At 45.6% G+C, this 16,175-nt stretch overlaps 1 protein-coding gene across 1 annotated transcript in view; it reads right to left on the reverse strand.

Annotated features, from left to right (window-relative positions):
• The window catches only part of RPP30 (ribonuclease P/MRP subunit p30), a 347,672-nt gene that overhangs the window by 105,711 nt on the left and 225,786 nt on the right, over window positions 1–16,175 (reverse strand). The window contains exon 10 of the mRNA XM_044056927.1: window positions 6,081–6,160. Within this exon, the coding sequence (XP_043912862.1) occupies window positions 6,081–6,160 (80 nt within the window). The remainder of the gene's footprint in view (window positions 1–6,080; window positions 6,161–16,175) is intronic.

Consider the following 16,175-nt stretch of genomic DNA (forward strand, 5'->3'; position numbering starts at 1 on the left):
GGGAAGGCTGGCTTCCCCTAATTAAAGTAAGAAGGTCTTCAGCCATTCTAAGGATTTGTTTCTGTGGCATGGCAGCTTGAGAATGCGCTTTGGTCATCGGTTTCCTAGGCTTAGTACGAACTCTGGGCCGGAGAAATTCGGTAGTTTTAGTCAGAAATGAAGTAGTCAGTTTAATATGAACATCGGATGGTCTGAATACACCCTCAGAAGCCTGCACAGCGGCTCCGGACCCATCCAAGGTAGAGACATCTGCAGGTTCCATAGTCAAAGAAGCATCTCGCGGCATACCGGACTCCGAATGGGTCTCAGAAAAGGCCTGCGAATCTGCAGAAGCAGGTATCAGAGGCTGCGAAAGCGCCTCACTGAGTACCGGTGGACTGGCTACTAGCTTAACGGAAGCGTCGGCAGTTTTGGACCTATGCAGTCTGTCTTTATCCTTAAGTTTTTTTCGTAAGATTGATAATCGGATGGCTTAATCGAAGCCATTTCAGAATACGGAGAACGAGAGTGAAAGAATTTAACAACAAAGATAGCCTGACGACAAATAGTTCGGACGTTGAACAGGGCACAAAACCTACAGCGAGGAACGTCGTGGTCTGGGCCTAAACAGGTGATGCAGTAAGAATAAAAATCTCTGTGAGGTATTTGCTTTCCACTGGCAAGACAACTGTTAACTTTTTCTGACATCGGTTAGAGCAAAAAAAAAGATCCCCAACGGGTAGTAAGCTTTATAAGACTTCAAATTTGAAACTTGAATAACGAAAATTTCAGGTAGCGTCCGACCGGCACTTGTGAACTGCTTCTGCTTCGGGCTCCACTCGGTAAGAAAAACTAATGTAATGGAGTTGGCTGCATGTTTTATACCCTTGACGTCATGGAAGAGGCGACAGCATCCGATGCAGAAATCCCAAGACTCTGGTATTCGGGCTGACTGAGGGCTACCTGCAGGCAGATAACACAAATGTGATGACTGCAACAGTGAAACACGAAGAACATCTAGCCCCTTGATGAAAAATACTAGACAGAAACTCCAAAATAGCCGGAAATGGAGCCGAAGGGATCTATGTTCCATTGACAGGCCCAAATCAAGAAGCATTTCCATTTGCTACGGTATATCTTTCTGGTAGAAGACTTATAAGCCGCCACCAGAATGGTTCTGACTGGAGTAAACTGAGAATCCTAATCATTACTGGAACTGGAGCAGCCAAGCTGTAAGTTTCAGACTGTCCAGGTGTGGGTGAGGAAACCCCGAGGGGTGTGAAATGAGATCTGGAACTGGATCAAAGATTCATGGTGGAACTACTAGGTGAGACCAAAGAGAGTGGAACCAAACTTGGCGAGGCCAGAATGGGACAATGAGGATTAGAGTGCTCCCCAGCCTGTGAGCTTTCTGAAGAAACTTTGGCATGAGAGGTAATGGAGGATATAAGCATAAAGGAGACTGGGAGGCCAAGCATGAACCAGTGCATCTCTAGGGACTTCCCCCTGGGGACGGTACAGAGCGAAGAACTCGCAGCATTTCACATTGGAAAGAGATGCGAAGAGATCCCAGTACGGCCAGCCCCACCTGAGGAAGATCTGCTCCACTACTGAAGGATTCAGAGACCACTTGTAAGGCATCAGAATAGTCCTGCTGAGCCTGTCCACTAAAATGTTAGACCATCCCAGAATGTGCGTTGCCACCAGAAAGCAGCCGGTAGAAACCGCCCATTCCCACACTCTCATGGCTTCTCGACAAAGGGGTTAAGATCTGGTTCCGCCCTGTTTGTTGATATACCAGACTACTGACATGTTGTCTGACTGGATGGCAATAGTCCCCAGATGAAGATGGGCATGGAGGGCCTGCAATGAAGAACCGCCCTCATCTTCAGGACACTGATATGCAAATTGGTCTTGGACGGGGACCAAGTGCCTTGGACTGTCCTTACCCAGCAATGCCCCCCCCCCAAGCTGGGAGACATCCGGGGTCACTGTGATCATGGGGAATGATGGGAGAAAAGGACGTACGTGGACCAAATCCAGGGAGAGAATACACCATATGAGTGACTCACTGCAGGCTCATGATATGCGTATCGGATGACACAAAGGTAGGACCAGAAGGGACCACTGATGCCCACTGGAGTACTCTCATGTGAAGGGTAGGAGGTTGATGGTGGCTGCCATGGAACCAACAGTCTGTAGAACTGTAGCTGATGAAGGGGTGAAGGACTGCAGAACATAAGAGACCTGAAGTTTCAGCTTGTTTATCCTCTCTGGGGTGAGAAAGACTCTCATTTGAATAGCCATGACTTTGGTGAACACTCTGGGGGCTGTCATGAGACCAAAGGGTAGAGCCCTGAACTAATAATGATTGGCCCCAGCCGGAAGTGAAGGAACCTGCGGGAGCACCTGCTCATCTTGATATGATAGTACGCATCCTGGAGGTCGATCAAGCACATCCAATCTTCTGCCTGCATGTAGGGCAGAATGAACTGTAGCATGACCATCCAGAATTTCTCCTTGGCTACTGACAGGTTCAGAACAGATAGATCCAGAATGCGTCTTAGGTCCACTGTTGTCTTTGGCACTAAAAAGAACCTAGAATAGATGCCCAATCCAAACTGATCTGGGGGGATGGGTTGGATAACTCGTTTTCTTAGCAGCTTTTCTATCTCCAGTGCTGCTTCCTCCCTCTGTGGGAGTGGAACATCTGGGTGGCATTTTGGTTGGGAAGGTGGTGCTACGAATGGGATGGAATAACCTCTGGATATGATTTTTAACACCCAACGGTCTGTTGTAATGGACTCCCACTCCATTGGGTGTAATGAAAGATGACCCCTTACTGCCTCCAGAGATGAGGAGTCGGGCAACCCCTCAGGGATGCTGCGCAGATCTGTCCGAGAACAGTTCTCGAGACCTGAAGTTCTTCGGACCTCCTCTGCCTCTGGGCTGGCATCTGTCATAGCCTCCTCTGCCTCTGGGGGAAGAAGAGTCCTCAGTGTCCTGGGAGAATTGAGATTTCTGGAACCACATCTTCTTTGCCCCTCACTGATTCTTTGAAAAGGATCTCCGAAGGGCAGAGAAGCAGATCCCGATGGCAGACAAGTGTCTTCCCGTCATCCTGACTCTGGACTAGAGTCTCACAGACGGACTTCCCGAACAGGGATGAGCCATCATAGGGAACACTCACAAAGGATGCCTTGAAGGGTTTTGAAAATTGACACAGCTGGAGCCGGAGTGGCACCTCATGGCAATGCCGGACCTGGCAGCCCTGGAGGCTCCTTCCGTGGTATGGCAGAGGAGATGCATGGACATATTAGTAACCACTTTTAAAGTGGCCATGCGAGCAAAGAACATTTTCTTGCCCTCTGCCGACGTGGGCTCTGGGGGTGACTCAGCAACTTCCTTTACTAAGTCTCGCTGCAGTCGGATGACATGCGCCATGTAGTTCAGTGCCCTTATGGTAAAGGTGGGTGAAGCATTGACTCACTTCCTGAGATGTTCCATTGTTTGCAACTCCCAGTCGGGCGGTTCCCGCAGCTCTTCTTTGGTGGCAGCTGCCACCAACATAGCATCTATTGGAGACCCCTTATCCAGCTGGTTCTGTCCGAAGGAAGGCTAAGAATTTTATCAGGTCTTTTTGGGATTGGCTCCACAGTGTCCGGCTCCTTCCATGCTCTGGAGGTGATAAGGTCCACAAGTGGATCAGCGGGGGGGGGCATCGAGGAGGTAGATGGGCCCATGCCGAATGCCTCCAGGAACAATTAATCGGCCTGGGTTGGTTTTTGGGCAGACCAACCCCCTCTTTGGTGTAGGAGTTCCATGATGTCTCCAGAGGACACATCTTAGGGGGGTGATCTGAGGGAACTTTCCCCTTCCTCCAAGTCAGTGTCGTCAGTGTGGGACTCAGGAGAGGAGTCCAAGTGCCTCTTTTTATACGTTCGCTTGCGAGGAACCTCCTCAGTGGGACTCTTTGAGGGGGACTCGCAAACTTGTTGTTGTTGCTCCCTGGTGGGTGCTCCCTGGGGCAAATCAATCACAGGCTGTCCCTGAGATGACAGGAAGGTTGGCGCCATACTCAGAATGAAGGGAGTTGGGATGGATTCCGTAGAGGAAATGATCAAGGGTCTCGACCCACTCGAGAAGACCCTCTTCACCACAAATGCCGAAGGAGAGTGGACATTCTAGGAAACTAGGGATGGAGCTGCTCCCCTCGGATCGACGGGGGAGCCGGAGCCAAGCCTAGTGGAACTGGGAAACCCAGGAGGAGGCTGCGCTCCGACAAACTCGGAGCTGAAAGGACCCCTTGGATCCAATGCCGAGGCTATGGCTCCGAGACCTCAGATCCGATCCAGTCAGATCAGACTTGCTCAAGGCAATGGCTGGCGTTGAGATACACGGTACCATTAGCACCGACCCCCCCTGACCCTGAGAACTCTCAGATCCACAGACTCCAAAACCGAGGTTCGGATCGGAGAAGAAGCTCACAGCCCTTTTTCACTCCCATAGCTCCTTCTCCGATCCGACCCTCAATTTTGGAGTCTGTGGATCCAAGAGTTCTCGGGGTCGGCACCGACAGTACCTTGCACCTTTGGAGGGAGAGGAGGCAGGCAAGACTCCCATCTGGATATGGGTGCAGATGAACTTCCGCATCATCCTGTCCATCTCTGACTCACTTAAGTTGCGAGTGGAACAGGAGGAAGAAGCCGCCAACACTGGCCGTGAGTGCCAGTGAGGGGAGGCTCTAGGTACTGGCCTAGGCTCCAGGGAAAACCTGAGTGAGCGGAGCTGCGGGGTATTGGGTCTAGGAGGACTCCTGGACTTAGGAGACCCCAATGGAACAGAGCGGTCAGGGGACCACTTTCTATGTCGATCCTTGTGTCTTTTCTAACCTTCCGAAGGCCTCAAGCTGGAGGTTTGAATCCCACATACCGGGGGGGGGGGTGGATAAGGTAGCAGCCACTACCGAAAAAGAAGATGAAGTAGTAGGGACAGCCGTCCCTGATGCAGGCAGGAGCCCTTTCATCACTAATTTAGCCCTCCTGTCCTTAAGGGCTCTTGGTTTAAAGCCCACACATATAGAGCAGGCTGAATCTAAATGGGATGCTCCTAAACATACAACACACAGAGTGTAGCCATCGGCTGGAGAGAGCTTATGATCACACTCTGTACAATTTTGAAAGACTAGCTTTGGGGTGTCAGCCATAAAGAAGTACACGGACACACACAAACTAAAACAGTGGGAGAAGGCCATGGGAGGGGATACACAGTACAGATAAAACACTAACTTTCTCTCTTTTTTTTTTTTTGACCGATGGTACGCGCGAGGTTAATGGGAGGTAAAAAGGGAAAGCAGGGCACCTAACTTGGACTAACTAGCTCGAAAAGCAGTTACCCACAAGAAAAAATGCCTGTAGCTCAGCGACCACGATACTTGGCTGTAAAGTGGCAAATGAGATCTGGGAAGAAAGGAGATGGAGGGGTATTATGGGTAGAGGAGGAGCTTGGAGCTCGGATCAGATGCTGGCGATGCGACTGTCTTGGATCCGATCTGGATACCCACAAATTGAAGATCAAATGAAGTAAACTACTTCAGATTTTGGCATTTTAGGCCAGTAAAATAAATTGCCACAAGATGCATTTCTGCTCATATTTCTTATTTTTTAATACTGTCAGCTAACATTACTGTGTGTTCTGCATCTATGTCTGCATTAATATATAAAAAAATTTAAATGAAATCACAGGAAGTTGTATTTGAAAATGCACGGTAGAATTCCCGGATTTCAACTAATTAAAATGGAATTTTATTTTTCTGAAAATTGAAAAATCAATGTCCCTTGTATATGAGGTTCTGAAAATCAAGCAAACTAATAAGAGGTTAAAAAAGTTTGACTTGAGTAGACATTAGGCTTGCTGCATCAATTCTCCTGTGAGACATGGATTTATTAACATGCCAAATGTCAAGCTAGTTCCAGTACTGGACTTTGCTGCCACAAGCTGCAGTACCATCCTTAAATGGCCACTCCAGCATAACATTAACCTTAATTTTCAGTGTGTATTTCAATACATCGGTAACATTTAAAATGTCTAGACAAACTCACCTCCATGGAGAATAACTGCTCTGCAGTTGGTGGAAACAGCAGCCTTTGCACCTGCTTCAGAAAGGCCAAACAGTAACCCTCTGTAGTCTTCTGTTAAGTAACGTAACACTGAAAATGCTTTTGCCTTCCAAAATGCTACTGCACAACTCTATACATGCATTTTCCAACATTTTACTGTAGAAAAAAAAAAGTTACGTACTCACCATATCATTCCATCTGTGTTGTCCATTTTCATTCTATCTCAGCCTGTGGGTTTGCTTCCAATCCTCAGAACCAACTCGGCCACTACAATAGCTCATGGGAACAAAAACTCTGAAGCTCATCTCTTGCACAAAATATGTCTATCCCAATTACCTCAGACTGAGTTTGCGGATAGAAAAAGACAAAGGCTTTCATGGAGATCATACCCGGAACTGCAAAAATACACCAAAAAAGGTAAAAATTCATTTATCACCCCGTTCTTCTAGGAATCAAGAGCTGGGGGGTTGGAGGGTGGGAAGCTGAGGAAGATGAAAATGGACAACACAGGTGGAACATTATGCTAAGTACATAACTTCTTTATCTGATGATGTCAATTTTCATTCTATCCTCAACCTGTGGGACAGAGTCCCCCAGCTACCTTATATCCTGGGTGGACTTAAGGATCTTCTTAAGCATCACTGAGCCAAATGATGCTCTACTCCTGGAGACCAGATCCAAGTTGCAATAAGTAATAAAGATATGGGGACTAGCCCAAGTTACAGCTGCACAGATATCATCCATAGAGGCTCTAGACTGGAAAACACTAGACTGGAAAACAGTGGACATTGCTATGGTCCTGGTTGAATGGGCTTATGAGGGTTTTGACAAGGAAACACCCAACTTGGTATACATGAATAAGATACAATTAGTAAGCCACCTGGCTAAAGTCACTTTGTTCATAGGTTTGCCCAGTCTGGTATGTGAGAAGGAAACACATACTTAGTCAGACTTCCTGAAATCTTCTGTTCTGTGAAAAAAGAATCTTAACTGTCTGTGAACATCTAGTAAATGTAAGCTACATTCACCTTTGTTAGAGAAGTTGGGGAAGAACACTGGCAGATTAATACATTGGTTGATTCTGGTCTGTGAAACCACAACAGGTACAAAAGAGGGGTTGGTTCTGAGCAAGACCATCTTTGTGAAAAATTAGGTATGGTGGTTTAGAAGACTAAGTTTGATTATCTGAAATCCTTCTTGTGGAAGTTACTACCACTAAGAAAAATAGTCTCCCAAGACAGGAACTTAATATCTCAATCATTAGCTGGTTCAAAGGGAGACTGAGTGACTGCTTGCAACATCAAATTCAGCTCCCAAGGAGGAGTAGGATCTTTGTAAGGAGGCTTTAAAAGTACAGTACCCCTCAAAAAGGCTTTTCAAAGTTTGTAAGAAGCAACCAAGGAGCCTTGAAAGCCAAAATGAAAATTGGATAGAGTTGCTAAATGGACTCTGATCATAAAAGCTGAAGCCCCTCCACTGAAAGGTGAAGTTAAAACCTGTAAAATATTGTGAGTCAGAGCTGAAAAAGGTTCAATATTATTCTGGCGCGCCCAATGTGCAAATCTCTTCCATTTACTGGAGCTAAGTTTTTGTGTAGAAGGTTTATGATAAGATAACAGTATGTGCCGGCCAGGGGAAGAGAGCATAAGCTGTCTGGCTACTAACAGAATTGGAGAAACTAGGCTGTCAGCTTGAGACTTGGAATGTCTGGATGAGCCATTACTGTTGGATGGGACGGAAGATCTGGACTTAGTTCCAGAATCCAAGGCTGTCAAATTACATGAGGCCAAAGGAGGGGGAAATAAATCTGTTGAGGCCAATAAGGTGCAATGTGGATAACTGCTCTTCAACCAGACAGCTTTCTGTAGGAATTTGGGAATTAATGGAATTGGTGGAATGGCATATAAGAGACCAAGGTGCCAACTGTGAAAAGCCTCCCTTGGTAACTCTTCCTCAGGGGAGGATAAGGGAAAAATAGTTGCTGCACTTGTTGTTTAGGGGAGAGGCAAACAGGTTGCAGCATGGCTGACCCCATCTTTAGTATACCCTTTCTGACACTTTCTGATTGACTGACCACTCGTGAGGTGAAAGTATGCACCTGCTTAATTTGTCTGCTATCACACTGGACTTCCCCATAATGTGTGTTGCTATGAGAAAATGGTTGGATGAAATCGCCCACTGCCACACTCAATTTCTAGACACAATGGATAGGATCTGGTTCCTCCTTGTTTGTTGATTTTTCAAGCTACTGACATGTCGTTGGTTTGAACTGCAATTGTTCCCAAGGGGAGAGAATCCTGGAAGGCCTGCAACACTAAAAGCAATGCTCTCATTTCTAGCCCGTTAATGTGCAAATTGGCCTCTACTGAGGACCAAGTGCCTTGGACTATCCTTCCCTGATAGTGACCCCACCACCCTAATTGGGAAGCGTCTGTAGTCATTGTGGCCTTGTGCTGAGAGGGAAATGAAAGGACGACACTGTATGATACAATTAAATCCACACATGAGATCTCTTTTGCATACACTGGTGATTGCAACAGGCATTGACACTGGTAGATAAAGCATAGACCATAGTGTTGCAAGCAGTCACTGTTCCCTTGGTCAGATTTCACATGAGAATGTGTGTTACAGATGCTACCATGGATCCAAGCACCTGAAGAACTAATCTTGCTGGTACTTTGTTGCTGTTAATTATTCTCCTGACTTGAAATCAGATTGTCTCCAGTTCCTGTGGGGGAAGGGAGGCTATTCCAGTCTTTGTGTTAAAAAAAATCCCCTATGAAATCCAGTGTTTCAGTTGGTTTGAGGTGAAATTTTGTCATTTATGGTTATGCCCAGGAAAGACCAGTTGATGTCAGGTCCTAGCTGTGATGAGCAAGTCATCCCAATATGTAAACACCCAGAATCCTTGCAGTCACAAGTGAGCTGCTACTACTGCCATGTACTTGGTGAACACTCTGGGGGCTGTGGTGAGGTCAAAGGGCAGTTGCTAAGGACGGACTCCCAGCCGGAAATGAAAGAACCTTCTGGATCGCCTGTGCATCTTTATGTGGTAGTATGCATCCTGAAGGTCTAGCTAGCATATCCAGTCATCCTGTTCCAAAAAAGGAAGAATGGACTGAACCGTGACCATCTGGAATTTGTTTCACTTAACTGATTTGTTTAAATTGCGGAGATCCAAAATTGGTCTCCAGTCCCAGTCTTTTGTGGCAGTAAAAATAATCTTGAGTAAATTCCACACTCTCTCTGGTCTGGTGCAACTTCCTGGATGACTCTTTTCTAGCAGCTTTTGTATTTGTAGTGCTGCTTGTTCCCTTTGAATGGGTGGAACATCTGACAGAAGAAGGGAAAATGGTATAATATAACCTCTGGATATTATCCATGCACCCATGTATCAGAGATTATCTGTAGCCAAGTTCTCTGATGCAAGGACCAGTGACCCCAGACTGTCTCCAGAGGAAGACAAATCGGGCCTCCTTCCAGGAGTGCTGAAAGAGTTTACCAAAGCAGAAATCTCTATCATTGGTTTTGCAGGCCCCCTCTGCCACAAAGGTGGTGTCTCCCATTAGAGTTCCTTCCTCTACCACTGGGCCAACCATGTGTGCCCTGAGAATATCCTTGGGATTTCCTGAACCACATTTTCCCACTGCTGCACTGATTCCTCAAAAAGGATCTTTCAGTACTGGAAAAACATATGCCCACAGCAGAAAGGGGTTTCCCATCTTTTTCACACCTGGTCAATGTGTCTAACTTTAGGGCAAACAAGGGCGTGCTGTCAAAAGGAGCTCTGATGAACAAAGGCTTAAAGGGCTCCGCAGAATCACATAAGTGCATCCAAACTTGTCTCCTTAAGGCAAATGATCATTCCTTTGGCTACATCAGAAATAAACCTCATGAAAGAGTTAGAAATGGAATTTAGGGTGGCCAAATGAGAGACAAACAACAGCCTCTCAGAAGCCATTTCTGAAGAGGGAATCTGAAAGTTCTTTAATCAAGTCCCTCTGTTGTTTGGTGAAATGTGCCAGGTAGTTCAAGGACTGTAAAGCAAAGGTCATTGACACAAACTCACTTCCCAAATCTATCCACTGTCAGAAATTCCTTGCTGGATGGATGGATTGAGGAACTTTCCTCTGCTAGTTCCTTTTTTTGTGGGGTCTATATCAGGATGTCAAATGGTGAAAAGAGCTAACGCTCTTACAATCGAACCCTGATAACCAAAACTGCAGAATGTCGAACGGCTGGAACAGCAATTTTTTTCCCCAAGGGAAAAAAAATCATTGGGCCATTGCCGGGACTTTGCAGTTTCCTCCGCTGTGATGTGATCTCAGAGTTTGCATAATTAAGTAGGGCAGGTGTGGGGGGCACAGCCCCCCACTTTATTTTGTCTGCGGATTTTTTTTTTGAGCACCAATTTTTTTTTCCTTGAGGAAAACAAATCATTGTTCTGTATGTTCGATATTGAGTGGTTATGATTAGAAGTTGATGTAGGAGCGTTTGCTCTTTTCAAAGTTCGACTATCTAATATACACCCTTTTTGTGGCTGCCACCATAACCATGGCACCCAAAGACAAATTTTTTGTCCAGAACGGCTTATCCTCATGGACAGGGATAATTTTGTTTGGTCTCCTGGGACTGGCTCAATGGAATCAGGGGACTTCCATGCCTGTTGAGAGATCAACTTAATGAGCTCATCAGTGGGCAGAGTTATCCAGGAAGTAAATACACAGGAATCAAAGGTCTGCAGGTACACAGATTCCTCAGACAAAGGATTGGTGAACTTCCAATCACCTCTCTGCTTAAGGATTTTTTAGGATGTCTCCAACTGAGACATCATCAGGACACTGAAATCGGTGTCTTCTGTGATGGATTCTTCTAGAGAATCCAAGTGATTCCTCTTTCACTTCTTCCTAAGGACCTTCTCAGTGGGGTGCTGTAGGCAAGTATCGGAAGAAGAGGAGGCACCCTGCTGGGAAACCTAAGCCTTTGCTATTTGCTGCCCTGGTGGAGGCAATGGTTGAGGTTCTGAATGAAAATGTGACAGAGTTGACTGTTCCAAGAGGGAAGAAACTGACCGACTGTTGCAGACAAGGTTCTCTCCATAGTCTCAAAAGCAGATCCACCCAGAGAAGGAAAGGACCCCAGCTCTGTAGTCTCTCCCTGCTTTGACAAAAGGCAGAAGCTGAAGCCAAGCTGATCCATGCCAAAGCTCCAAGGTGCAAAGAAGACTCTGAAAAAAATACGAGTCAAATTGAGCCCCTAGGAACCAACAGGTCAGATATGGCTCCAAGTGTTTTCCAAGTTCAGAGTAAGCCGGAGAACTCACAGCAACCAACGGGTCCAAAGATAAGGATAACTTGGGACACGATGCAGTTGGTACATATAGTTGGTATATATATATATATATATATATATATATATATATATATATATATATATATATATATATTGCCTACCTATTAGGGGCACCTGACATCTGGGGCAAAAAAAAACTGAAGAAAATGGAGTCGGATGCCTCTTATATACCCCTGGCGCACTATATATATAAAAATAAAAAGCAAATACACCACAGAGGTTGTATAGGATAGAATGGTATAGATAAGTTCAGCTAGTTCAGAGGGGATGGAGGGAGGGTAACCTGGACTGCAGCAGGGTGAACACTCGAACATCTACATTTATGGTAGGTACAAAACTGTACTATGTTCATCGTGTTACCCTGCTGCAGTCATCACACTTGGGTTGAATCCCAAAGCTAAGGATGGGTGGTGGAGTTAAACAGGGTTAGAAGAAGCTAGTAGGCCCTGCAGAACTGCAGTGGCAAAACCAGCTCTAGTCTTAGAATATAGAGGTAAGTGATAGTGTTTGGTGAAGGTGTGCACTGAACTCCAAGTTGCAGCTTCCAGAATATCCTTGGTTGGCACTACCATGAGAAAGGCTGCTGATGTAACTGTAGCCCTGGTGGAGTGGGACCTAATGTTAGCAGGTACCAGTTTCCCATGATGTGTGTGGCAGAAATGTATGCAATGCCCTATCCATTTAGAAATGGTCTGTTTTGAGATAGCTTTTCCTTGTGATCCTGCAGCATAGGCTACAAAGAGTTGGTCAGATTTTCTGAAAGCCTTAGTTTTATCCAAGTAGTAACGTAATTGACAATGTCCAAAGAGTGCAAGAGTCTTTCTCCTTTGTTCTGGGGATTTGGGAAGAAGGTGGGCAAATGAATGGTTTGGTTTAGGGCCACACTGGATACCACCTTTGGCATAAAGGAAGGGTTAGTTCGTAGAGAGACTCTGTCTTGATGAAAAATGAGGAAAGGCTCCACTGCCATTAGTGCCTGTAGCTCTGAGACTCTTCTAGCTGAGGTTATTGCTAGTAGCAGGGCAGTTTTCCATGAAAGAAATTTTAAATCAGCTGAAAAAGCTGGTTCAAAGGGCGGCAGTGTAACCTTTTCCAGAACAAAGTTGAGATCCCAAGTAGGTGTTGGTGCTCTCCTGGACAGTGTTATGTTCTTAGCCCCTCTGAGGTACTGTCTTAGGAGTGGATGTGAGAATAAAGGAGGATCCGTGTTGTAATGAGCTGAAATTGCTGAGGCGTGGATCTTAATAGATGAAAAGGAAAGTCCTTTGTGGAACATCTCAGTTAAATATTGTAGAATCTGAGGAATGTTTGGATCCAGGGGATTTTGGACTTTAGCCTGGTTCCAGGTGCAAAATCTTTTCCATTTGTCTGAATAGGTTTTCCTGTTGCTGGGTCTCCTGGCCTCCAGAATGACATCCATAACAGCTTTGGATAGAGGTGCTGGCTGGTTGTTTAGGTAATTTGCCATGCAGCCAGGTTTAAAGTTTTGAGCTGGCTGTGTAGAATCTGATTGCCTAGCTGGGTGAGCAGGTGGGGGGTTTGTGGTAAAATCCATGGTGGGCCGTGGGCCATGTTCCTTAGAATTGGATACCAATGCTGGCGTGGCCAGTCTGGTGCAATGAGTATCATTTGTGGCCTCTCTAATCTGACTTTCAGCAGTACCTTTGCTAGAAGAGGCAGTGGAGGAAAGGCATAAACTGTTAATGTTTTCCAACTGAATGAGAGGGCGTCCACTTTCCAAGCATGTGGATGGAATGTCCTTCTGCAAAATATTTGAAGTTGGTAGTTTTGGGGGCTGGCAAACAGATCTATGTCTGGGCGTCCCCATTTTTGAGCTATCATTGCAAATACTTGTGGATCTAGTTTCCACTCGTGTGGATCCATGATGTTTCTGCTTAGGTTGTCTGCCAATGTGTTTTTCTTTCCTGGCAGGAATTGTGCTTGTAATTGAACCTGGTAAGACAGTGCTGTGTTCCACAAGGTCATTGCTTGCCTGCATAGAGGGTAGGAATGTGTGCCCCTTTGCTTGTTTATGTACCACATTACTGTGGTATTGTCCGTCTTTATTATTAGTTGTCCTGGGTGTAAGAGGTCCTTGAAAGCTGTTAGGGCATGCTGTACTGCTAGCACTTCTTTTTAATTGATATGCAGATGCCTTTGATCTGTAGTCCATTTGCCCTGAATACACTGTCCTGCCATGTGTGCTCCTCAGGCATAGTCCGATGCATCTGTTGTCAGTTTGCCTGGCTGTGGGTAAGGTGAAAGGCTGACCCTTGTTGAGGTGACATGCCTGTGCACACCATAGAAACTACTGTTGAAGGCAGGGAATGAGTGGTATCATTGTTTCCAAGCTGTGGCTGTGCTGAGTCCATACGCTTTTCAGGTACCATTGTAATTTCCTCATATGCAGTTTTGCAAATGGTACTAGTAGTATGCAAGATGCCATGAATCCCAAGGCCTGCAGAATTTTTCTTGCAGGGAGTTGGGTCTTTGTTGCCATTATTTTGAAATATTGAGTCAGCTGTTGTTGCTTGTCTGGCGTGAGATAAGCCATCTGGGCCGTTGTATTCAAGCTGGCACCCAGGAATATTTTGTTTTGTGAGGGAACTAGTTTTGATTTCTTTTCGTTTACTGTGTACCCTAGGCAACTTAGAAGGTGTTTGACAAATGCCAGATGCTTTAAAAGAATGTCCTTGCTTTCTGCTTGAATAAGGCAGTCGTCCAGGTATGGGTATATTTGAATTCCTCTTTGTCTGCAGTATGCAATTACTGGTGCCAGGCATTTTCATAGATTCATAGATTATTTCAAGCCTAAGCATTTATCCCTGTTTTCATCCCAAGCCCATTTATCCCCTTGTAAGGCAAACACCCCCTGTACCTTGTGCCCCCCTAACACCCAAACAAGTACCCCAATTCAAGAACCACCTTTAACTTGTAATTCCCAACATAGGCAGATGCTTTGGCTAGTGCAAGACATTGACAAGGAGGCATACCTGCATGTCCCTATCAGACAAAATTGCAGAAGATACCTCCGCTTCATTGCAGGTTGTGAAGACCCTGGGCGCAGTAGATAAGCCAAAGGGCAGTGCAGAGAATTGATAATGCACTGAACCTGCAATGAAGCGGAGGTATCTTCTGCAATTTTGTCTGATAGGGACATGCAGGTATGCCTCCTTGATGTCCAACGTTACTAGCCAAGCATTCTTGCCCAGCATGGGAAGAAGCTGCTGTAGTGTTAGCATCTTGAATTTTGGTACTTGCAGATAGGTGCTCAGAATTGAAAGATCCAGAATGGGTCTCCATGCTTTGTCCTTTCTTGGGACTAGAAAGAGTCTTGAGTAAAATCCTTGTCCTTGCTCCTGTGTAGGTACCTGTTGAATGGCTCTCATATCCATGAGAGCTGTACTTTGTTTTTGTGCCTCTGCCCATTGATTTGGTGGCAGGTTTGGCATTCCTTTTATCCTTGGCAAGGTATGAAAGTGGAATCTGTATCCCTGTGAGACAATGTTTAGGACCCATTTGTCTTTTGTGATGATGTGCCAGTTGTCTGCAAACAATGCTAATTTTCCTCCCAAGGGAGCTGCCAGGAGAGATTTGCTTGGTAGTTTGAGGACTGAGTCATTGTGTTTGTCTTCTGCTAGCTTGGGGCCTGTCTTCTCCTCCTTTCTGGGTAGCAGTACCCCATTGGCGAGGTTTGTAAGGGCCTTGTGAGTGGCCTCTACCCCTTGGGCATCTGTATTTGCCCCTCTGTGATCTGTCAGAAGCTGGAAAGGACCAGTTTTTTGTTGGCCAATTTCTGCTGAAACGAGGAGGTTGTACCTGTAAAAAATCCTTGACCGTCTGCATAGACTTTGCCTTATCCTCCATTTTCTTTAAAACCTCTTCTGCTTTGACACCAAATAATACATCCTGCTCTAAAGGTGGATCCAATAATTTTGCTTTAACATGATCAGGTAGGGTTTGTTCTTTTAACCAAGCATGTCGACGTATGACAGACCCAGTAACAGCTGCTCTACAGGAAGCTTCCAATGAATCAAATCCACATTGCAAAGTATGTTTGCCCACCTGTTCAGCTGCACGCAACAGATCCTGCATTTTCTTGAATTCAGATTGTTCAGTATGTGTGCTCATTTTTTGTTTTAATTGAGACATTAGGAATTGCTGATATTTCAGCATGTGAAACTGGCAATTTAATGCTCTCATAGCCAGAGTTGCTGAGGTGTATATTTTCTTTCCCCATCTATCTAGGGTTCTGGAATCCCTTTCAGAGGGCACAGGATTTTTAGCCATAGAAGCTTTAGCCCCCTTGGGACCCTGGGAAATTGTTTGTGGGTCAGCCATAGGGCTTTTATAAAGGAATTTGTGTGAATCAGGTACTCTGTAGTATCAGTCTGGTTTGGCTGGAGCAGGAGGTAGAGAGTTTGGATTTAGACTAGACTCCAAGTAAACATCATCCACAATATCTAAAACTGGAGGGATAGCAAGTGGTCTGTGCTGGGTTAGTAAAAGGAACTCTCGGAGCCTTTTCTTAGGATCAGTAGTCCTGGCCTTCCCAGTGGAAATGTTCCCTCATGGTATGTAAAGTTTCCCCAAAGGAGTAGTCTTCAGGGGGAGATGCTGAGGGAATAGAGTCTTCAGCATCAGAGTCCTCATAAGGGGGAATAGTGTAATCCTGCTCCTCAGAAGAATCTGAGGAAATAGAAACCTGGTCAGAGGAAGCAGAAA

The sequence above is a fragment of the Protopterus annectens genome, chromosome 14.part0 (genome assembly GCF_019279795.1).
Source record: "Protopterus annectens isolate FY-2018-M chromosome 14.part0, PAN1.0, whole genome shotgun sequence".
Lineage (NCBI taxonomy): Eukaryota > Metazoa > Chordata > Ceratodontiformes > Protopteridae > Protopterus > Protopterus annectens.